At 54.3% G+C, this 23,772-nt stretch overlaps 1 protein-coding gene across 6 annotated transcripts; it reads left to right on the plus strand.

Annotated features, from left to right (window-relative positions):
* The first annotated feature begins 456 nt into the window (after nt 1–456).
* On the plus strand, nt 457–22,603 carry ZNF333 (zinc finger protein 333). 6 transcript variants are annotated; one of them, XM_019427432.2, is made up of 10 exons: nt 636–804; nt 3,845–3,888; nt 5,163–5,286; nt 7,838–7,920; nt 11,807–11,894; nt 18,592–18,680; nt 19,294–19,420; nt 19,859–19,954; nt 20,440–20,513; nt 21,452–22,603. In XM_019427432.2, exons 2-10 carry the CDS (start codon nt 3,886–3,888, stop codon nt 22,547–22,549), a joined length of 1,782 nt encoding a protein of 593 aa, XP_019282977.2. In that variant the 5' UTR covers nt 636–804; nt 3,845–3,885; the 3' UTR covers nt 22,550–22,603. The 6 variants fall into 6 exon arrangements, with proteins under 6 accessions (XP_019282979.2, XP_019282981.2, XP_019282982.2 ...); XM_019427434.2 differs by lacking the exon at nt 19,859–19,954 and having other exon boundaries at nt 457–804; nt 21,452–22,602; XM_019427436.2 differs by lacking the exons at nt 3,845–3,888; nt 5,163–5,286 and adding an exon at nt 9,130–10,613 and having other exon boundaries at nt 458–804; nt 21,452–22,602.
* The last annotated feature ends 1,169 nt before the right edge of the window (nt 22,604–23,772 follow it).

Below are 23,772 nucleotides of genomic sequence, written 5' to 3' on the forward strand. Positions count from 1 at the left end.
TAGCACTTAGCATGTAGCAATCAACCGAAGCTGTCTCAGTATTTATTGAAAGGAAGAATACCCCTATGTGCCTGATATATAAAGAACATCAGGAAACTGGTTACAGTGGTTATTTCTGGAAAATTTTAGAGAGGGATTGAGACCCCCATTTGAACTTTCCCTGTGTGTGTATCATCTATACTATATAACACATCAGTTAAAAAAACAAAAAGAAGAGTCAGATCTTTTATTGTCTTGAACATTTTTTCACGTTATTTTCAGTGAGAAAGGTAAGATGGAGGAGAAACAAAATATATAATCCTCATCTTAGAAGAAATTAGACTGAGAAAGAAATCCTACCTAGGGGTATGTTTTTGTAGGGGTGTGCGTTGACCCAAAGGATCAGAGCAGAGGTGGAAGTTAAACAGAGCGTCCCAACTAGCCGGCGAGATCCCTCCCGTTTCCCCGCCCACCAAGCCCGGGACCCGCCCAATCCCCGCCCATCAGCCGAAGCCACGCCCCCAGCCCTGTCCGTCCGGCAAAGGCCCCACCTCTGCGTCCCCTCTCCAGGTCCAGTCCGACCCCATCCCACAGCCTAACCTTCACCCCGCGGGGAAGGAAACGAGGACTTCTCCTCCGAGGCTGGATGAAAAAGGAGTCAACACGTCTCTCACTGCCTGAAGCACCTCCGGCCCCGAGAGCCGCAGCGCCGGCCACTTCCGCTCCTGGCGTCCGGAAGCGGAAGTGCGCGGCTGCGGCCGACTGCGGCGGGTGTGCTGGGCCGCGCGGCGCGCCGCGGTGGGAGTGTCTCCGGCCGGTCTGCAGGTGCGGCCCGGCCCCTCGGGGAGGCGGGGAGGGCCCTGCGGGCGCGGGGAGGGGCCGAAGGGCCCAGGACAGCAGCCCCGGCCGCAGTGCCTGCCCCCAGCGGTCGCCCCGGGGGCCCGGATGGGGTCCCGCACAGCTCGGCCTCGCAGCCGTCGTCCCCGACCCCCCGGCTCGGGCCCCTTGCCCCGTGTCCCCGCGGGCGGGACTGTCGCCCCATCCATCGAAAGGGAGATCGCGGAGTACCGTCCAGGCCCCGCAGCTCAGGAAGGTGGTGCCACCAGGCGGCCCAGCCTTCTTCACCCGCCCTCCGGGATCTGTAGGGCCCTGCGGGATCTCCCCGGAGGCCAGGGAGCTGTTTATTAGTAATTCACGTTTCATTTCCTATGACGTTTCACGTCGTCTAGCTCTGCGACTGGAAAGTTAGGTCGGAGTCTGCACGTGCAGATTGGTGAGCGACTTGTCAAGCGAATGGAAAAGATGGATGATCCCTCTCAAGGGATGAATTAGATGACGGATTTTTGGTTTTGGTGATTGACGATTTGCAGTTCCTTAGCTTAGGGCTTGTTAGCTTTCCTTTCCTTTTTCCTTTTCTTTTCCTTTCCCTTTCCCTTCCCTTCCCCTTCCTCCCTTCCTTCCTTCGTAACTTCCTTCCTCCCTTCCTTTGAAAAGAGCTTTTAATTTGCCCGTGAGCATTCACTGCGAGGTGAGGGTATCTTAAGAAAAGCTATTTCCCAGTTATGTCGCAAGTCTTATTACCATCAAGGAAAAGTAAGATTACTCACTTCTTTTCACGGCACCTCCCCCCCGAGTTACCCCAAACCTATGAATGAATAACCACAAGGCTCAAAGACGCGGGATTCTTGGAAAGAGATGAGGTAGCTTTGTTAGTACTGAGAATTGAAATTAAGTTGGCCATAAATGGGGTGTCTTTTTGAAATTTTAGGGTTAAAACTAACGTTCGAGACGTGAGGAAAAAAATTAATTCTGGAAGAAAATTGGGACATCGGATTTCAATTTTACAGGAGAGGTGTTTGTTTTCAAAAAGAGCACAGGTCCTGCCTTGCCTTTCTGGAAAGACTTAACATTGTTTCTCAAAGACATCTGAAAACTAGTGTTGGTGTATGTTATGTGAACAGGCATCTGAAGTCATTTTTGTGTTGGATTTTGTGGTGTTCTGTCGTTGTTCTGTGTGTCCGTGCAGGTGCGTGCCTTCTTAGGCCAGCCATGCCGCATTGTTCTTGGGGAGTGTGGATTGTTTGGCACCTTGCCATTGGGGTGCCCTCTGTGAACCGGGAGAAACAAAGTGACTGAAGTAGATACACAAGTTTCTACTGTAATTATCTGCTTTATTCTCCTTTAAATTAATCATGAGCTGGTGCTGTGGAAACGTGGAATGGGAGAAATTGGGGAGGAGGTCAGGAAAAATATCTTACAAGGCACAAATGTTTGAATCCCCACCCCCCCGGCCCCCATGAGCTAGCTGCGTGTAGCTAGACAAGGGGTCGGCTGTGGGGTAGGAGTGGGGAGGAGATTTGAGAGAACATTCCAGATACACAGTTCCTTAGGCAGGACTCGGCCTGGTGTGTTCCAGGAGCTGAGAAAAGACAGGGACAGCCGAAGTAGAGGAAACAAAGTGTGGGATGGTGGAGCCCGGTCAGAGAGGAGAGCAGGCCCTGAAGGCCATGGTCAAATCTGACCCAGTGCTGGTTTCCATAAAAAACGTTTTATTGGAACACATTTGTTGATGTGTGGTCTATGGCTGCTCTTGTGCTATGACCATAGTCCAGTAGCTGCTTTAGAGGCCATTTGGCCCACAGCTGCCTAGATATTTACTGCCTGGACTTTTTATTTAAAAAAAAAAATTTTTTTTTTTTAACGTTTATTTATTTTTGAGACAGAGAGAGACAGAGCATGAACGGGGGAGGGTCAGAGAGAGGGAGACACAGAATCCGAAACAGGCTCCAGGCTCTGAGCTGTCAGCGCAGAGCCCGACGCGGGGCTCGAACCCACAGAACCGTGAGATCGTGACCTGAGCTGAAGTCGGACGCTCAACCGACTGAGCCACCCAGGCGCCCCACTGCCTGGACTTTTTAAGAAAACGCTTGCCAGCCCCTAATACATAAATTACTTAGTATGCATCAAGTGCTGTGGTGGTGGCAGGAGTTGGAGTCCCGAAAAAAAGTGGACCCAGGTTCGTACTTTGGGAATGTATGTGGTAGCTGGAGAGGGAGAGGCAGAGTCACCTAAACAAGTAAATTAAAAATCACAACTTGATCACAGCCGTGGAAGAAAAGTAGAGTCTGTTGGAGGTGTTTTGAGGGAATGTAACGAGAGGGGAAATAATCCTTTTTTAAAAAATGTTTACTTATTTATCTTGAGAGAGACAGAGAATGAGCACAAGCAGGGGAGGAGCAGAGAGAGAGAGAGAGAGAGAGGGAGAGGGAGAGGGAGAGGGAGAGAATCCCAAGTAGGCTCCACACTGTCAGTGAAGAGCGCTGGACGTGGGGCTCGATCTCGCCCTGAGATCATGACCTGAGCCGAAGTCAAGGGTTGGATGTTTAACCGACTGAGCCACCGAGGTGCCCCTAATCCTTTTATTAATTTTTTTTTAATGTTTATTCATTTTTGAAAGAGAGAGACAGAGCACAAGCAGGGGTGGGGTGGAGAGAGAGGGGGAGACAGAATCCGAAGCAGGCTCCAGGCTCAGAGCTGTCAACACAGAGCCCGATGCGGGGCTCAAACTCACGAACTGCGAGATCACAACCCGAGCCGAAGTCAGACACTCAACCGACTGAGCCACCCAGGCGCCCCTTTAATCCTTTTATTAGATGAGAGGAACCACCAGAAATGATCAGGGGCTGTGGTCTGGAAGGTGGGTCTGGGCCCAGTATGTTGCTTATTGGGGAAGATTCCGTGTAAGGGTTTTGCTGGGCCTCCCTGCTGGAGACCCACGGAAGTGGGAGCACCTGGGCCAAACCCCTGTTCACTGCCCTCCTTCCACCGTGACCCCTTTCTCTTACCCTGGTTTCTTTTATTGCAGGGAGGACACTTAATGAGACCTTAAATCCTGGCACTGGTGTCATGGTGAGGGGGCTGGGAGAGTTGGAATTGTTGAGGGGGGGATAATTCTGTCCTCTGGGCCCTGTCCCCTCTCTCCCCACCCCAAAATGAGGAAGAAACGGGAGGGGTAGTGTGGAGCACCTTCTGCCTTGCCCCTGGGGACCTGGTGGCCTCTTTTGGTGCCTGGCCTCTGGAGGGATCTGGCTCGGGAGGAGGGTCCCCACAGTGACCCCGGGGGCTCTGAGCTGAACTCCAGAGTCGGACTGCAGAATGAGGTTCATTTAAATTTTTAAAAAATGTTTATTCATTTTTTTTTGAGAGACAGAGCATGAGCAGGGGAGGGGCAGAGAGAGAGGGAGACACGGAATCCAAAGCAGGCTCCAGGCTCTGAGCCATCAGCACGGAGCCCGATGCGGGGCTCGAACTCACGAACCGCGAGATCACGACCTGAGCCGAAGCCAGATGCCTAACCGACTGAGCCACCCAGGCGCCCCTGAATGAGGCTCATTTAGAGTCGGTAGCAGCAGAGCTCCACCGGGGCCATCCCTTGTGAGGCCTCCCCAAACCACGCGTGTCTGTATACATTTAAATTAATTGAAACTCAGTAAATCAAAGGTCAGTTTCTCAGGGGCCTGAGTCACATTTCTCAAGTGCTCAGTAGCTACGCATGCTGGGGGCTGCTCTTTTGGAAAGCACAGACAGAGAACATTCCCACCATCGCAGAGAGCTCGACCAGACCATGCTGAGCTAGAGGATTCTGAAATTAAAAGGCCGTTAGGTTTCTCAGGTGCAATGGAAGTCCTGTTTTAGCAACTCGTAAAAGGATTACAAAGTGCTTATGTGAGTCTTGGGAGGGGCTCTAGGGATTTCACGAAAATTATGTGATGGGCCCCAAACTTTTGATGCCTTAAATAAGAAATGTAGGAAGAACTCTCCCTAGAGCCCAGAGATCGTCTCTGCAGCCACTGGCGGCTGAAGTGGCGAAGAGAGCCAAAGCCCGCACTCTGGCATTTCTCCAAACGTTAGAAGCGAGGAAATGTCTGCTAGGGTGGCCATGTGATCCCTGTCCCGGTCACAGCAACGACTCACCGTTGTGGGTACGGCACAAAATGAGCCGTGGAGATGGCCAAACAGATGGGGCATGGCGGCGTGCCAGTGAAACTTGAAAAGACAGGAGGCGGGTCGGGTTTGTGGAGCCCTGCTGTGGAGACAGTGTCCCGAACGTTCTCCCTTCCCCGGTGATAACCAGTTGTCCTGCAGGTGGGTTTTGCTGAGCCAGGATACGTGTGTTGTTGTAGGAGTCAGTCACCTTTGAGGATGTGGCGGTGGGGCTCCTCCGGGAGTGGGCATTACTGGACGGTGCGCGGACGAACCTGTGCCGATACGTGATACTGGACAAGTGCAGGACTCTGGCCCCCAGGGGTAAGGCTGGCATCGGGCTGGTCCTTTTTCTTCTTCTTCTTCTTCTTGTCAAGTTTATTTTTTATTTATTTTGAGAGAGAGAGAGAGCAAGCAGGGGAAGGGCAGAGAGAGCGGGAGAAAGAATCCTAAGCAGGCTCTGAGCTGTCAGCACAGAGCCCGATGCAGGGCTCGAGCCCACAAATGGCGATACCATGACCCAAGCCAAAGGCAAGAGTCAGATGCTCAGCCGACTGAGCCATCCAGGTGTCCCGTGGCTGGTCCTTATACGCAGGTGCCTAATGCTTCTTACGGGTCGGCTACGCGACCAAGGAAGGTTTGTGGGTTTCTGCAGGATAACAGCCTCATCCATGGCAATGCATCCATTCTCCCCATAGTCAGAACCGCGTGGGTCTCACTGAGCTTGGACTTGGGCTTCAGGGCTTCATCCCCATGGCGCAGAGAGGAGGGTATTTGTGGTTTGGGCCCTTGTGAAAGAGCTTCTCTGAGTTCATTGGAAATGGGGCGTGATCACTTTGCTACCCGTGGTGGTCGCTCACCGCCAGGAGCTGAAGCCCACTGCCAACCCTCGCTCCCTCTCTGAGCACGGGTATCTTTGTCCAGGAGTGGGGACTCCACCACATAAACCCAGTCTGGGCTCCCAGCTGGGGTCAGGGGCAGAGCTGAGGGCCCCGTGGGTGTGGGTGAGTGTGTGTGCGGTGCCCGCTGGGTTGGGGGGGCGGCGTGCTGGGAAGTGTCAGCCTGAGAGCGTTTCAGAGACCCAAGGGGGAACGAGGCTCTTTGGGGTGACGTTTCTCTAGTGAGCTCCTTCAGTGTTCCTTCTCTTCTGCTGGCTTTCCTCTCCTACCTGTCTTTGGTCTCAGAAAAAGATCTGTTTGAATCTCTCTCTTTTAGTTTTTTAAGTGGAAATACTCACAAACCATAAAATTCACCCTTTTAAAGTGTATGCAGTTCAGTGGTTTTTAGTATATTCACAACGTGCAGCCATCACCAGTATCCGCCCCCCCCCCCCCCCCCCCCCCCCCCCCCCGCCACCTCCATCTGCTTTCTGTCTCTGGATTTGCCTGTTCTGGACGTTTTGTACAAATAGGATCACGTAAATGTGGCCTTTGGTCTCTGTCTTCTTTCCCTAGTGTGATGTTTTCCATGTTCGTCCACATGTAGCATGTGTCACAGCCTTGTTCCTTTTTACTGCTGAGTCCTGTTCCGTTGTACGGGTAGACCATGTTTTGTTTGTCCAGTCATCTGCTGATGGGCATTTGGTTTGTTTTCACTTTTTTGGCTCTTGTGAGTAGTGTTGTGAACATTCACGTACCAGATTTTATGTTTCCAGCTCTGTTCCGTTGATACTTAGGAGTGGAGTGGCCGGGTCATTGACTTAACTTTTTTTTTTTTTTTTAATCTTTTTAAAATGTTTACTTATTTTTGAGAGAGGGAGAGAAAGAGCACAAGCTGGGGAAGGACAGAGAGAGGGAGACACAGGATCCGAAGCAGGCTCCAGGCTCCGAGCCGTCAGCACAGAGCCCGACGCGGGGCTCGAACTCACAGACCGTGAGATCGTGACCTGAGTGGAAGTTGGACGCCTAACCGACTGAGCCACCCAAGCGCCCCGTATACTTAACTTTTTGAGGAACACCAAACTGCTCCCTCGGACAGGTGCACGCACCATTTTACATTCCCACCAGTGGTGGTGGACAGTTCTGACTTCTCCACGTTATACCCACACTTACTGTCCAATCCCTCTTTTTTTTTTGTGATTGTTTATTTATTTTGAGAGAGAGGGAGAGAGCATGAGCAGGGGAGGGACAGAGAGAGGGAGAGAATCCCAAGCAGGCTCCACACTGCCCGTGCAGAGCCAGATGCGGGGCTCGATCCCACGACTGTGAGATCACGATCTGAGCCCAAATCAAGAGGCAGACGCTTAACCGACTGAACCACCCAGGCGCCCCTCCGGTTCCTCTTTAAATTGAACATTTCTGGTGTGTTCTTTGTCTAATTGCTTGCTACTTGTTTCTGTGATAATGCTGTCTTACTGGCGACATCTGTCTCCGTCTCCATGGGAAACAGCCTCTCATCCCGGCCCCCTGCCCTGGTCGCTGCCAAGTTCGTCACACGCCCATAGTCCCCAGAGCCTCCCTTTGCTCACTGATGGCTTCTTCCCTTTCAGTATTGTCCCCAGTTGAGAGTCAATACTTCAAAAACAGTATTTAAAAATTTTTTTTTTTTCAACGTTTTTTATTTATTTTTGGGACAGAGAGAGACAGAGCATGAACGGGGGAGGGGCAGAGAGAGAGGGAGACACAGAATCGGAAACAGGCTCCAGGCTCCGAGCCATCAGCCCAGAGCCTGACGCGGGGCTCGAACTCACGGACCGCGAGATTGTGACCTGGCTGAAGTCGGACGCTTAACCGACTGCGCCATCCAGGCGCCCCAAAAACAGTATTTTAAAACAGCGAATAAATAAATAAGTACACAAGTGTATATTTTGGTCAGTTTCATACCCCTATTTGTTTCTGAAAGAACCTAACTTTTTTTCCCCCCCAATTCATTTTAGACTGGGACTCTCGACTCAAATCCCAAGCGTCTCCTCCCGTGCAGGATATTTTGGAGGGAAATTCATCCCCGGATTTGCACATGGTAAGATTCCCGGGGGCTCGTCCTTGTTCCCCCTCTCGGGAGAAGGTGAGGAGTATGTGGATTGCAGGGCCAGGGGGCCGTGGGGGGGCACTTCCTCAAGGACATTCCCGCGTGGTGTGAAACGGGTGCCCATGGCTCGTGAATTTGGACAAGCCCTGCCTGACCCTCGAGACCCTTTCTTCCCGGAAGGTTCCCCTGAGTCAACACGTCCGTTAGCGGGAGTCAGACATCGGTCGTGTGCAGTGCGCTTTGCTCCTCAACAGTCACGGGAAACTCCTGCCTGCTGGAGAAGCCCCAAGGAAGTCGGGAACGGGAGAGAGCCCGCACTGCCCTGGAGCCTGCAGCCCGCCTGAGCGAGGCGCACGTCTGAGCACGCTGCAAATGTGCCTCGGCGGGGAGGGGAGCAGCCCTGGGCGCTTCAAGGGTGTCAGCAAGGTTGCCCTCATCGCTCACCCGCTGCCAGGAGCAGACTCTGCCCGGAGAGCGGATTCGGCCACAGCCCGAGCGCCTTCAGGAGGAACTCTAACCTGGACCTGACTGAGACAGCCTGGGGGGACAGCCACCCTGACTTATGTAAAGGATGTGAGAGCGCTCTTGTGGATCACTCCCCACTTAGGGGACACGTCGAGATCCTACGCTGGAAATCAGCCCTTGTCAAAGCGTGGAAAAGCCTTCAGAGCCGGCTGGCGCGCCCCAGTGCACCAGGGAACATGCATCGGGCCCCCTGACCCCCCACTTTGGCCCTGACTTCCTGCCTCCCCGAACTACAGGAATTTCCAAGGTTTGAGTCCCCAGACTTTTGGGGATTTCAAAGGTTAGGGTTCAGGTTTGGATAGAGGGACATGCAGAGCCCAGTCCCCCCCACCCCCACCCCCACCCCACCCAAGCCTGGGCCCGTTTGTGCCAGAGTCAGTGAGATCTCTGGACTCCCTCAGTCTGAGCCCCTCCACCTCTGTCATGGCTGGTGTCAGTCTCACAGCGTCAGAGACGCTGGCTCAGTGGAGGGGGTGGCGTGGCCTGGGTGGTGGAGACCTGTTTCATTCCTTTGCTCTGAGCGTGCAGAGCCTCGACCCTGCACAGCCTGGTGTGGGCTGCAGGGCAGTGGAAACCCTCAGCCCTGCACGGCTCGCATCAGACCCCAGAGCAGCTGAGACCACCCCCCCTTCCCTGCCCAGGTCCTCCTCACCGTTGGTTCACGTTTTTGTTTAGGTGGAGAATGTCCTCCAGTAGCTGCTTGGGAAAGGGCGTGTTGCTTTTGAGGCCCTGAAAATATGTGAAAATATCTTACTGGAGCTGCCAGCTTGCAGGGGCCTCATCTGGCAGGATCGTTGTGGTAACCCCATGCAGAACATTCTGTGCATCGTTGCAGAGCCCTGGACTAATGCTTGTGCAGTGAAGGAATGAACACGGGTACCCCAGGCTTTCACTGCCCCCCCGCCCCGCCGAGCAGATGGACCCTGTGAGGGAGGGAGCGAGGATGGCCCACATCTGTCCTCTCCAGTTTCTGTGGGCTCTTTCCTCTTAGTACGGGGTTCCAGCACCTTCCGCAGAGTTCCACCTTCAGCTCAGAAGCGAGCACCGAGTGTGGGAGAGGAGGGGCTTCCGCTGCATCGAGCCCCAGGAAGCAGGCGGTCGCAGAACGTTCTGAGCGGGGAGAGGAGGGCCACTCGGACATGCACGTGCAGAAGTTGAGTGGTTCGTCATGAAGACACGTAGCCCGTAAGTGGTACGGCCACGTTTGGAGCTGGGAGTCCAATCCAGGCCTGCCGCAGAGGTGCAGAGGTAGCCACTGGGACCTGCTGCCCGGGGTCACACATCCTGCCACGCGGCTGAAGGCGCTGACTGTTGGGCTCGTCCTTCTGGGCTTCAGTGGGCCTTGTCCCGACGACTGAGGCCCCCATGGCGGCCCTGAGGCCTCCCCGTCATGGCTAGATAGGCCAGGGGAGGGCACGAGAGAGCTGGGGACTGCTCGCAGAAGAGTCCCGAGAGGAGGCTGCGGAAGGGGTGTCTCCGGGCTCAGTCCTTCTACCGTCCCAGCCGCCCTCCCCCGTGCCGTGTCTCCTCCATGCTGTTTCAGGGCACAGGGATGTTAGCTTGTGCGAGCGCTGGAGAAGGGCAGCGTTCAGAGGACAGGCTCTGGATGGCAGGGCAGATGTAACCCAACTGTGGCCCTTAGGTAGGCCCCGCGATTGATGGATGTCAAATAGACAAACACAGGCTAAGAAAACACCGAACAACGTTCCTATTCAGAGCTAAGGGCTCCCAGCCTTCCTTGAGTGAAGCACGTTGCAGTGTCTCTGAGGGCCCGTGGCCTGACCTGCAGTCGGGCCCCCCACCCCAGAACCAGAAAGGGTCGGGTCCACCTCGGCGTCTGTGGCATGATTGTTCCTTGAGACCCTTGGTGGCTGGTGCTCACCGTGGAATAGGGGGAGTCACCGGATCTGAAGCTGCCAGACCTGCACGCCTGACTTCTCACAGCCCTAACCCTAACTGCCACCAAACTGAGGGTCCCTCGGGCCCAGAACACACTCAGTGCCGCCTCTGTCCTGCTCCGTCCCCTCCTTGCCTTCTCCTAGGGGCCGGGGCCAGACCTGAGGATGCACATCAGGCCCACAATTGGAGACAGAGAGACACCTTCGATTCCAGAGGACCAGCTATCTCTCTGGCTGTCACCTTGGTCTTCTGGATATGTAGTAAGCCTGGGAGGAGGTTTGCTGCGAGGGCCCAGCCCCAGCCAGAAAGGCCTGGGCCTTGAGACTTCTGCAGATGGGGTCGCAGGGGGAGAGGGAGGAATCTAGGACCAACTCTTGGAAACTGGGGACAGGCTGGGGGCCCAGGCTCAGCTCCCCGGTAGGAATTACCGAATGGGTCCTGGCGTTCCTGTGTCCCCAGGGTGGTGGTGGCCCAGAGCAGGCCTCCAGGAGGAGCAAGCACCCAGGGCCTTGGCCCTGCCTCCCCTGGCCCAGCCTTTCTTCCTCCACTCCTTCCACTTTCACTCCCACCCTGTCCATGACCGTGAAGCCTATAGGAATGAGTGATCGTGTGATCCCAGGGCTGGGTGGAGAGCCCAGGCTGGTGACTGAGCTCTTGGCCCAGGGTCCTGTGTTTCCAGCCTAAGGTGGAGAGAGGATCAGAGAAGGACACTTTAAGGCGTGCTTTGATTCTTCCCCCCGGGGAGAAGGGCTGCCCCCACCTGCCCAGGCCCCTCGCCTGTCCTGAGACACCTGCCACATTTTCTTTCCATCCACCACTAAGTCCTGGGAGTCCCCTCCCCGCCAAACGTAACTTATCTCTAACTGCTCCTGCTGTCCCCACTGCCACCACCCTGCCCAGAGCCACTGTTAGTTCTCGGGGGCCTCTGGAACTGCTCCCTACAGGCCCCTGTTCCCACTGGGCCCCACCTTGGACACAGAGTCTAGAGACATCCCTTAGACATACAAGTCAGATGAGACACCTTTCCTGGGGAAGCAGCCACCAGTGGAGGAGAGTTCAGATCCTTTCTCTCACAACAGGGCTGCCTTCCGAGAATAACTTACTAACTATTCCTTGCGTGTCCAGGCCCACCTCCACATCACCCCCCCCCCGCCCCCACCCCAGCCCGCTGGTCATCTACGCCCTTCTTTGCTCCAGCGTTTCCCCTGCTGCTGGAGGCAACTCCCCCAAGGCGGCCCCCCTCCATCCCATTTTGAAGTTGAAATTCTACCACAGGGTTGAGTGTTGTACTCATGAATTGGATTGGTCTGGACTGGCTAAATTGGGCATTGTCCCAATTTTACCATCATGTGGCTCGGAGCAGGGTCAGTCTTGCAAATTCAGTCAGGGCGAGTGGCTGTGAGCAGATTCCATCGACCGTGTGACCCTAATCTGTCCCTGTCACTGTGTCTAGGGGCGGAAGGCGGCCGCGCAGATTCAGAGGGTGGCTGTGCCGGTGCCTGCGCTGAGTCTCCCTGAGCTGAGGATGGCTGGGGCTTCTGGTGAGTGAGCACTGGCTGGAAATGGCAGCCCGAGGGCCTCCCATGTGCTGTGCTGTGTCTGGGAACTTGGATCTCCCGCCTTCATTTCCTGGGACAGCAGGCATTTCCTTGCCCCTTAAGGAGGATCCATAAAATCATGTCACCATTCTTTATGTATTCAAGGGGAAAGGCACTTTCTCAGGATCGTGAGCTGGGATTCTTTCTGTGTGTTGTTGTTTTTTGTTTTTTGTTTTTTTTTTTTGGTCTTTGGTCTTTTTGTTCAGAAAGAGTAGACTCCATTCACCTGTGGCTAAGTCCAGACCTCTTTCTGGGCAAGGTTGAATTCTTCACTCCACAATTATGTTTGTGCTGAATTGACAGTCAAATTTACTCTAAATTGAATATGTTTTAACTGAGCTTATAAAAAAATGAGGTTGAAACAGGCCTCATGTCCTGAGGAGTGGGGGGGAGGGGGGGTGGAATTAATTCCGGAGGACAAATGATATCTTAGCTTTAATTTCAAGGGATTTGCTTCCTTCCATCGTGCCTTCTTTAAAAAAAAATTTCTTTTATACATTTATTTAATTTTGAGAGAGAGAGAGACAGAGCACTAGTCGGGGAGGGATAGAGAGAGAGGGAGACACAGAATCTGAAGCAGGCTCCAAGCTCCGAGCTGTCAGCACAGAGCCCGATGTGGGGCTTGAACTCACAAACTGTGAGATCGTGACCTGAGCCGAAGTCGGACGCTTAACCGACTGAGCCACCCAGGCGCCCCTGCCTTGAAGTACTCTTAAGATACTTAGAGTACCTCATGCCTTTGAAGTACTCTTAAAATTTTTTTTTAATGTTTATTTTTGAGAGAGAGACAGAGACAGAGACAAGAGTGCAAGCAGGGGGCGGGCAGAGAGAGAGGGAGACCCAGAATCCGAAGCAGGCTCCAGGCTCCGAGCTGTCGGCACAGAGCCCGACGCGGGGCTCGAACTCACAAGCTGTGAGATCATGATCAGAGCCGAAGTCAGACGCTTAACTGACTGAGCCACCCAGGCGCCCCCTTGAAGTACTCTTAAAGTGCTTAGATCACCCTGTACTTGAAGGACTCTTGAAACACTTGGAATACTCCATGCTCTTGAAGGACTCTTGAAGTGCTCTAGTTGGCCACCCTGTGGTGAGATGGGCCCTGCGAGAGAACCTCAAACAAGACATTGACCCCTCCCCTGTGGAGCTCACAGTCTGCCTGGGCAGTCAGATGTTTCAGTGAAGACCAGAATATGATGGAAGCATGTAACGCAAGGACTTTATCCCGAAGGCAGAGAGGAGTTTCGGGAAATTTGAAGTCAGACCATGGGTTCTCGCCTGCGGCACTGGCGACACGGGACCAGATCATTCTCCTTGGGGGGCGGGGGGCGCTTTCTGTGTGTTGCGGGGCCTCCACCCGCTAGATGCCAGTAGCATGTCCTGCGTTAGCCAGCCAGGGCCGCCATAACACAAAGGGCCACAGACTGAGCAGCTCAAAGAAGAGACATTTGTTTTTCTCACGGCTCTGGGGGCCAGAAGTCCGAGATCTAAGGGCTGTGATCTGTTCTGGGCATCTCTCCTTGGCTTGTAGATGGTTGTCTTGAGTTTTCTCTTTGTATGTGTCTGTGTTCAAGTTTTGTTCTTACAAGGACACCAGTCAGCGTGGATTAGGGCCCACCCAACTGGCCTCATTTTAGTTTGATTAGACCTCATGTCCGGATACGGTTATATTCTGAGGTACTGGGTAGCTGAAGTTTTGGAGGGGCACAAGGCCATAACAGGTCCTAGTCGTGACAGCCGAAAATGTCTCCAGAAGCTGTGACTGGTCCCTGCCTCTGCCCCCCAAGATCATACGCTGAGGTCCTAACCTCCCATCTGACAGCGTTGGAGACTGGGCCTTTAAGGAGGTGGCTAAGATTAGTTGAGGTCATAAGGGTTAAGCTCCAATCCCATAGAACTGGTGTCCTTATAGGAAGAGGGAGAGACACCACATTCTCTGCTGTGTGAGGACACAGTGAGAAGGCAGTTGTGTATAAGCCAGAAAGACAGCTCTCACCAGAACCCGACCATGCTGGCACCCAGCCTCCAGAACTGGGAGGAAGTATTTTTTAAAAAAATTTTTTAAATGTTTTTATTTATTTTTGAGAGAGACAGAGAGAGAGAGGGAGAGAGAGAGAGAGAGACAGAGCACGAGCGGGGGAGGGGCAGAGAGAGAGAGGGAGACACAGAATCCCAAGCAGGCTCCAGGCTCTGAGCTGTCAGCACAGAGCCCGACGCGGGCTCAAACCCGTGAACTACAAGATCATGACCTGAGCTGAAGTCGGGCACTCAACCGACTGAGCCGCCCAGGCACCCCAGTAATTTTTTTTTAAAGTTTATTTATTTTGAGAGAGTGCATAGGAGGGGCAGGAGAGAGAGAAAGAGACAGAGAGAGGGAATCCCAAGCACTGTCATTGTAGAGTCCAATGCAGGGCTCAAACTCACACTTCAAGACCATGACCTAAGCCAAAATCAAGAGTCAGACACGTAAATGACTGAGCCACCGAGGTGCCCCGGAAATAAATTTCTACTGTTTCAGCCCCCCTGTCTGTGGTATCTTGTTATGTAGCAGATCTGACCAAGATAGCAGACTGCCATGTGTCCCCTGGGCGACGAGTATTGGCTTAGACCATGATGCACGATTACTGTATCATTTAGGTTGGCAAGATGTTGGGCTGTTTGGAGAAGGTTTGGGGGCGGGGGAGGATTTCAGGCCTAGAAATGGCATCTGGAAAATTCCTTGGGGGGCAGAGAGGCCGGGGTGCCCAGGGGCCCACGGAAGGCTGTGCAAAGGGAGCAGAGCGAAGGGGAGCGTGGTGTGAGCTGACTAGAGAGGGTTGGGCTCTGGAACATTCAGGCCTGGAAGCATGAATCCTGGCCTGTGTCCTTAGGCTGCTGGGAGCCAGGGATGTGTTTGGGTGAGCAGTGCTGTGCATCTGTGGTTTTAGCAGAACCCTTCAGCACCTGGGGGTTGGCAGGGCCTCAGGGAGGGTGGGGGGGGCGGTGCGTGGAGGCAGTGAGGAACAGAGTGGTCGTGGCCTAGGCCCCAGGTGAGTGCGGAGTGGGTGTGGCGGGGTCCCTGAGACCGTACCCGGTCGTGGCCATTCGCTAGGAAACCCAGGCCCCGGCCTGCAGTCGTGCTCAAGGTGGTGATTTATCACAGCGAAGGCACACAGAGCTGAGTCCTGTGGCGCATGAGGTGAAGTCTGGAGGAGTCCAGGCCCGAGCTTCCGGAATCCTCTCCCAGTGGAGTCACACAGGACGTGCTTAATACCCCCTGCAGCCAGCCGTGACAACACACGTGAGGTGATGTCTACCAGGGGAGCTCAGTAGAGGCTCAGAGCGCAGGTTTTCACTCGGGGCTGGTCACACAGGCACCCTTGACTCTGCCTTGAAGTACTCTTAAGCCAGGCGTGCACCTGACTCTGGTCAGCATGTCCCAGCCTCCCGGAAGGAAAGCAAGCGTTCGGCACAAACCCCAGTGTTCGTAGAAGGAATTTAAGCAGGGTGAGCCCCTCTTACCAGTTAAGGTGCAGGGAACCCTCTCAAGATCCGTGTTCCCAAGGGCCTCCAGTCAGGCCTGTGGGGTTAGCTCTGGTCTACACGGTAGGGAATCGCGGAGTGATTTAAGGCCTGTGCGGGAGGTTGAGTTGAGATAATTTGCTGAGTCCCGTATACTTTCACTTACCAGACAATCTGGAGCATTCCTGTACCAAGTGGGGCGGGGGGGCGGTGAAAGGAGAGGGGCCCAGGCTCGTTTTCGCGAAGCTTCCAATCTCATGAAGGTGGCGGAAAATACACAGCTAAGGCAGCAGATAACCACGTGGTACAAATAGGTGAGGGCTGTGAGGAAAGGGGGACGGTCCTTCTCGAGAAAGGAAGGACACTGGGGAGGGGGAGGTGCTCTGAGGGAGTGACCTTTCAGTGGACTCAGAAAGGAAAGGCCTGATGTGGCATTAGCCACAGTGAGGACAGGGGTAGGAGGAAGGGGAGGGCCGGGGGGGTGCTCCCTGTAGAGATGGCGGCACGATTTTCTTTTTTTGGGTGACTTGTTGGGGTCTGGAGAGCGTCAGGGAGGGGTGAGAGGCGTGGATATCACTTCCTGAGATCAGGGGCACTGGAAAGAGAACAGGCTTTGAGAATCAGGCGATGAGCACATATTTTGGGGAGGGAGGGCACGAGATAACAGAAATTCACGTCTCGCGGTTCTGGAGGCCAGAAGTCTGAGATCAGGGTGCTGGTGGGGCCGTGCTGCCTGCGAGGCCTGGAGGGAGGCTCCTTCCTGGCATCCAGTGGCGGCTGGCAGTCCCTTGGCCTGAAGTTACATGGCTCCGGTCTCGGCCTGCATCGTCACGTGGCCTTCTCCCCTCGTGTGTCCCTGCTTCTGTCTTTCCTCCTCTTAGGACACCAGTCATCTTGGGTTTGGGGCCCCCCCGACTCCACTGTGACTTCGTCTTAGCTAATCACACCTGCCAAGACCCTCTTCCCAAGTAAGGTCACGTTTTGACGTGGGGAGGTTACGACTCCATAGCTCTGGGGGGGGCGCAATTCAACCCATGACGGTCTGCCCTCTGTACCCCCCCAACCAAATTCATGTCCTCCCCAGATACCAAGTACACTCAGATGATCTTGACACCCACTTCAGCATCGACTCCCAAGTCCCAAATCTCATCAGCTCAGAAGAGTCCTTGTGTCCTCGTATGAATCATCCAAATCAGGCATGGGTGAGATTCAGGGTGTGGTCCGTGCCGGGGGCAAAATTCTTCATCTGTGAACCTGTGAACCGAGGAAACAAGTCCTCTGCTCCCATAATGCAGTGGTGGGACAGGTACCGGGCGCTTGTTCCCTCTCCCGAAGGGAGAGAAAGAAGAGATCATGGGTCCCAAGCAAGCTCCAAACCCAGAAGGGCAAGTTCAAGGCTTGATGGCAATCCTCTGCTTGTGGTGGGGGAGAGGGGGGGAAGAGGGGGACAGTAGTCCCACCCCCCAGCTCACTGAGTCCCCAGGACAGATGAGTGGGGACACGAGCTGATGGTGTGGAGGTGGGTCTGGAGTTGAGGGGGGAGAGTCAGCCCGGGGTCTGGGCCTGGTCAGGCCGTGAGGCTGCCTGCTGAGGCAGAGGCTAAGGGGAGTGAGGACAGGGGTCACAGTCGCGTGAGGGACGGAGGAGGGTCTTGTACGGAGGAGGCTGGGGGCGTGGTCACTGAAGCCCCCGGGGTGGTGGGCTTCGGTGTGGAAGGATGGAGGGCCGAACACACGACTGGATCCCCACCGCAGATGGGGGTCGCTGGTGGTTCGAGTGCGGTGCCCGTCCTTGTGATCATGAGTGAGCGGGAGGTGAGGAAAGGGACACAGAGGATTGGTTGCCCACGGCGGGGAAGCAAAAACAATATGCATTATGTAGAGGGAAAAGCAGAGTGTTGTGGCTTAAATTGCGGTGCCCCCCCCAAAAGATCCACTGAAGTCCTTACCGCCGGTACCCGTGACCGGGACTGGGACCTTACTTGGAAATAGGGTCTGTGCAGCTGCAGGTTAAGATGAGGTCGTGATGTGGGGGCCCAGAGTGACTGGTGTCCTTTTAAGGAGAAGACACCAGGTGCAGACAGGGACACTCAGGAGAGGACGGCCATGTGATGACAGGTGCATAGATCGGAGGGACGCACTGCAGGCCAAGGAGCACCCAGGATTCTGGACAGTCGCCGCCAGAAGCCAGGAGGAGGCGAGGGGGGATTCTGTCCAGAGTCTCAGAGGGAGTGAAGCCCTGCCGACACCTTGGTCTTGGACTTGTGGCCTCCGGAGCTGAGACAGAAGATGTATCTGGGGTTTTGAGCCTCTCAGTTGGCAGTGCTTGGTTACAGCAGCCCCAGGAAAGGCATACATGGGGTCAGAGATTAGACATGGGTCAGGGTTCTTTGTTTTTGTTTTTTTTAATGATTAGATGCAATTAATTTTCTTTATTTGCATGATATGCTTTATTTTTCAGTTCAGGGTTAGTTCCCAGGGGGAAAGGCCCCATGGCAGGGGGAGGTGAGCATGTAGGGAGACAAGGGATGGTGGGGGAGGTCACTCGCTCACCTGTCACGGGCCCCGGGCGGATGGAGGGGTGTGGTGGATTTGAAGGCAGGAAGGGGAGATCCTTCTTTCTCGCAGGCAGACCCCTGGGGTGGTGGCCGCTTCTCTGGCCCCTGCTTGTGCTAAGTCCTGGGCTGCCCCTGGCCCTGCAGAGTGGGGCAGAGGAAGGAGCTGAGCAGCTTGGGAGGGAATGCTGACCCAGGGCCGAATCAAGGGGCAGTGGGGGTGCCCCAGAAACCCCAGGGTCTGTCGACTTGGGACTGTGTAACTCCAGAGATTTGGAACGGAAGCAACATGTGCATATATGTGCGTGTTTGCACGTGTGTCCGTGTGTCTGTCTGTTTCTGTGCGTGTGTACTCGTCCGTGTGTGTCTGTGCGTCCCTGTCTCCGTGCATGCGTGTGTAAATGCATGCACATGTGTGTCCTCGTGTGTGTGCACGTGTGCCTAAGCATGCAAGTGTGTGTGTGTGTGTGTGTCGTACGTGCGTGTGCATACGTGTGTGCACCTGTGGTCACTTCACCGTTTTGGGGCGGGCAGCCCGGGGGTCCTGTGGGTGTGCTCACTGGGCCTCCTGGCTGCCCTCTCCTGTAGCTCTGCTTGCCCAGGACCCCGCCTGGCTCCGGAAGGAGAACACAGAGGGGGAGTCTGTGGCTCCTGGGATGCTGCTCAGCTGTCCGCAGGTGAGTAGGAAACCCCTGTTGCTCAGGCCCTGATTCTCCTCCCTTGGCCTGGAGCTTCTCGCCCCCACAGGGCTGGTGTCCAGGCTCCTAGGCCCTGGGCCTCTTAAAGTGGCAGAATGGGGGCGGGGAGGGATGTGGGGGCAGCCCAGGTGGCGATCCCGCCCCTTCGTTCAGACCTTCCCTAGCCGAGGAGTGCCTGGTTCTACTGGGCACCAGGAGGGAAAACAGCAAGGTTGTGAGCTGTCCTTGTTCGCTAGTCCTCACGGTTTCCCGGGACAGATAGCGGTCATTTACCGCGTGTTTCTCTCTTGTCTGCCACGTGCTCGGGCCTGTGGGACCCTGGAGCCGGAGGGGAATAAAACTGCCGTGGCTTCCCAGCTGGTAGCTAAGTCCTTCGATGCCACACCTCTGGATGCTGTCCCTCGGGGACAGACGTGCAGGTGGAGGAGAGTTGTAGTTCTGGGGCCTGAGCCAAGGGCAGCCTCCGAGAGACCTCAGGGCCCCGTGTGACAATCCTCTGCGCGGTCTTCCTTCCCCAGGCCGGCCCCTCACCAGCCTCTTGGGTACTGGTGGGGGTGCCCCCTGGCTGAGCCGGGACGGGTGTGTGTTTCAGGAACCAGTCACCTTCGAGGATGTGGCTGTGTTGTTCACTCCGGAAGAATGGATGTTTCTAGACTCTGCCCAGAGAAGCCTGTACAGAGATGTGATGCTGGAGAACTATAGGAACGTGGCCTCTGTGGGTAAGGCCAGCCCCGTGGCTTCGCCCACATACCCATGCAGCCCCTACGGGTTCCCGGAATTGTGCCGGTTTGGGAAGTCGAGAGGTGAAAAAAGAGAAATCCTGCCCTCACGGTGCTTACGGTCTAGCAGCTTCCCTGTGGCAATGGAGGTCTCTCTGCTGCTTTCTGTTTCTCCACGGTTAAAAGTGTCTGGGCTTTTCTAGTGCCTCTCTGAGTCAGGCCCTGGGTTTTGGGGACTGGAGAATCCCATTATCCTTTAGGACCCAGTGACGGAGCTTGTACTTTGGCCCCTTAGTGGAAGGGCCCGACTGTGCCCATCGGAATTTAGGGGTGCTCGTTTTGTTCTTCCCATCTCCGGTGCCCCCTAAAGACGTCAGGATACGGGCCCCGGTTTAATGGCAGGCGCAGCTCACGCCCTGCGTATTTCCCCACGAGCAGGAGATCAGCTCGGCAAATTCAGTTCGTTTTCCCATTTGGAGCAAGGAGAAGAGTGGTGGCCGACGGAGAGAAGAGTCTTTCCGGGAAGCTGTCCAGGTGACGCTTTCAGTGACCTTGACGAAGCCGCTCTACTGGGTGCCACCGCCTTTCCTTTTTATCCCGAATACTTTACTCTGGTTTCACAGGATGATTTGTCCCGCCTCCTCGTCACCTTGGTCACCTCCATGTGTCTGTTTTATCCTGTGTGTGTTTTCCGCGGACGTAGCGTGTGCATGTGCCCCCCGTGTGTTCTTGCTAACACTTTCTCTCAATTTCGGCCTCAACCTTCACAGGCTCCTTTCTCAGTAACTTATCTACCATTTCTAATCCTTGTTGCTGTGGTTACATAGCTCCTTACAGAGCCAGATGCCTTAACATTTCCTGGACACTCTGATATATCCCTCCCCTTCCCAGTTTCTTCCCGTAGTTAGAATCAGTATTAAAAAAAAAACAAAACCCCACATGCCCTGCTTATTCTTTTGGTTGCCCTGTTTGTACAGTTTTCTCTGTGCACTTACTTTTTCCTTCCTTGTCCATTTCAGAACCTTCGCTTCCACCCCAAGGTTCAATTCCTAACCAAGATATTTTTGCAGAGATTTCCGTTGACATGGAAAGGGTAAGGCACCCAAGGAGCATTCTCGGTTCTGTTGTAGCACGAGTCTGGGGTTGCTGCAGGTTAGAAAAGCAGGGCTGCCTGGCTGCTCATTTGGAGGAGCCTCCGACTCTTGACCTCGGGGTGGTGAGTTTGAGCCCCATGTTGGGTGTAGAGATTTCTTAAATAAATCAATCTTTTTTTAAAAAAAATTTTTTTTTAAAATGTTTATTTATTATTGAGAGACAGAGCACGAGCAGGGAAGGGACAGAGAGAGAGGGAGACACAGAATCTGAAGCAGGCTTCAGGCTCTGAGCTGTCAGCACAGAGCCTGATGCGGGGCTCGAACTCCCAAACTAGGAGATCATGACCGGAGCCGAAGTCGGATGCTTAACTGACTGAACCCCCTGGGCACCCCAAATACATCAATCTTAAGAAAGAAAGAAAGAAAGAAAGAAAGGAAAGAAAGAAAGAAAGAAAGAAAGAAAGAAAGAAAGAAAGAAACAGCACGAGGCCAGAGAGAGAGAGACAGAGAGATTGATTCAAGGTGAGTGGTGCTCACCCAGGAGAACACGGTGTCCTGGGAGAGAGTCTGTGAAAGTCATGAATTGGGGAAAACTCTACGTGTAGATTAAGGCACGTGTCTTCGCAGAGTTCCCACAGGCAACCGCTTGCACCAGTGAACAGGTACCAAGTGTTTAAGGCTCCGTGTGGCTTTGACTCGGCAAAACTCTGCATCTGAGAGGCCTCATGAAAGTAAAGACAGTGACAGTGCTTTGTGGGCAGCATCCCCTTGAAGGGACTCGGGGCGGAAATGGTCCAGACTCACTAAGACAGTAGATACTGAAAGGCATCTACGCCTCGGCTGTCGATACCTTTCCCCTACGCCCAGTTGCCCCCCGGGGGAGAATGTCTGTGAACGTAATAAAGCCTCAGGTCTTCGTATTTTCCTCCATTGACAGGGGCGGCCTCAGACGGGAGAAAACCTCTACGAACGTAGTGCACTCGGAAAACCCTCGCCCGGCGTCCGACCGCTTTTCCAGTACCAGAGCATTCGTGCTGGAGGCGACCCCTGCGAATGCCCAGAGAGCAGAGGATCCTTCTTCCGGCCCGCTCGGCTCCTGGCGCCTGAGGAGATCCGCCGTGGGGACAGAACCTTCGCGTGTCGCCAGTGTGGGAAGTCCTTCAGATACAGCTCCGACCTGATCAGGCACGAGAAGACCCACACCGCGGAGAAGTGCTTTGAGTGTCAGGAGTGTCGGCAGACCTTCAAGTACTCCTCGAATCTGCGGCGTCACCTGAGGACTCACACCGGAGAGAAGCCCTTCGAATGTGCCCAGTGTGGGAAGACCTTCACCAGGAACTTCAACCTGATCTTGCACCAGAGAAACCACACGGGCGAGAAGCCCTACGCGTGCAAGGACTGTGGGAAGGCCTTCAACCAGCCGTCCTCCCTGCGGAGCCACGTGAGGACTCACACCGGCGAGAAGCCCTTCGGGTGCAGTCAGTGTGGGAAAGCCTTCAGGGAGCACTCGTCGCTGAAGACGCACCTGCGAACGCACACCCGGGAGAAGCCGTACGAATGCAGCCAGTGCGGGAAGCCCTTCCGGACGAGCACGCACCTGAACGTGCACAAGAGGATACACACCGGCGAGAAGCTGTACGAGTGCGCTACGTGCGGCCAGGTGCTGAGTCGCCTGTCGACCCTCAAGAGTCACATGCGAACCCACACCGGAGAGAAGCCCTACGCGTGCCCGGAGTGCGGGCGCGCCTTCGGCGAACCTTCGTCCCTCCGGAAACACGCGAGGACCCACACGGGCAAGAAGCCCTACGCGTGCCAGGAGTGCGGGCGCGCCTTTGGTCAGTCTTCACACCTCATCGTGCACGTGAGGACCCACACCGCAGGGAGGCCCTACGCGTGCAGTCAGTGTGAGAAGGCCTTCAGGCACAGCTCTTCGCTCGCCGTGCATAAAAGGGTTCATGCCGGGAGAGAAAGCGCTCAGAGCGCTGGCCTGCCTCTATCAGTGTCCCAGCCGTATGTCGGGCCCCTTGCTGATTAATGTTTGACTTTTATTTTTTTTAATTTAATTTTTAAATTATCAGAGAGAGAGAGAGAGAATGCACGTGTGTGGGGGACGAGCAGAGAGAGAGAATCTTTTTTTTTTTTTTTTTTTTAGTATTTATTTATTTTTGAGAGCGAGAGAGAGAGGGAGGGATTGCAAGCGGAGGAGGGGCAGAGAGAGAGGGAGACCCAGAATCCGAAGCAGGCTCCGGGCTCCGAGCCGTCAGCACAGAGCCCGACGCGGGGCTCGAACCCACGAGACGTGAGATCACCACCTGAGCCGAAATCGGTCGCTTAACCGACTGAGCCACCCAGGCGCTCTGGGAGAGAGAGAATCTCACGCGGGTGTGGAGCCCGATGCGGGACTCGATCCCACAACCCTGGGATCATGACCTGAGCCGAAACCAAGAGTCGGACGCTCAACCGACTGAGCCACCCAGGCACCCTCCAAGTTTTCTAAAAGTACAAACGTTCCAGGCTGTCATCCTCTCTCGTGGCACTCGTTTGGCCACATTCCATGTTTTGATGTGTAATATTTTCATTTTGGTTGAAATCTAAGTATTGTCTTAGTTTCTGTTATCACTTATTCTTTGGCCCGTGAGTGATCTGTAATTAGATTTTAAAACCATGGAATGTGGATATATTTTTCCAGAGGTATAATTACTCCTAGCGAAATGCATAAACCTTAATTGTACAGCTGGAGGAGTCTGACAGGTTCGTACGTATGTTCATGTCACCAACCCGCCATTCAAGGTATACAACATTTCTATCATTCCAGAAAGTTCCTGCATGTGTATGGGTGTTTTTTTTTGTTTTTTTAGTTGCCTTTTTGTTGTTGGTTTTTAATTTAATTACATTGTGAGCAGAAAATGTGGTCTTTATGTTATCGAATATTGGGTATCTGTTTTGTTTTTAACGTGGCATATCCTGCTAGTTGCCTATCAAAATTGCCCCTTGTTCCTTAAAAAACCACTTAGGTTTTTCTTGTTCGGGTTGGTACGATGCGCTCTTGAAAAACCCCGTACCTCCCAGCCTCCTCCTTGCAGCTAGGGGACGCCACGGCCCCCCCCCAGTCCCGGCCATTCTAAGTATGAGAAGTCATTGGGTGTGATTCCGGGGAAGGATGTTGCAAAGGAACGTTTAGCCAGGTCCCTCCACTTCTTGCCCTTTGTACAAACAGACATGATGCCCAGTGCTCGAGAAGCCATCCCACGGCCATGA

Source organism: Panthera pardus, unplaced genomic scaffold (genome assembly GCF_024362965.1).
Source record: "Panthera pardus isolate Hobbes unplaced genomic scaffold, ASM2436296v1 HiC_scaffold_8, whole genome shotgun sequence".
Lineage (NCBI taxonomy): Eukaryota > Metazoa > Chordata > Mammalia > Carnivora > Felidae > Panthera > Panthera pardus.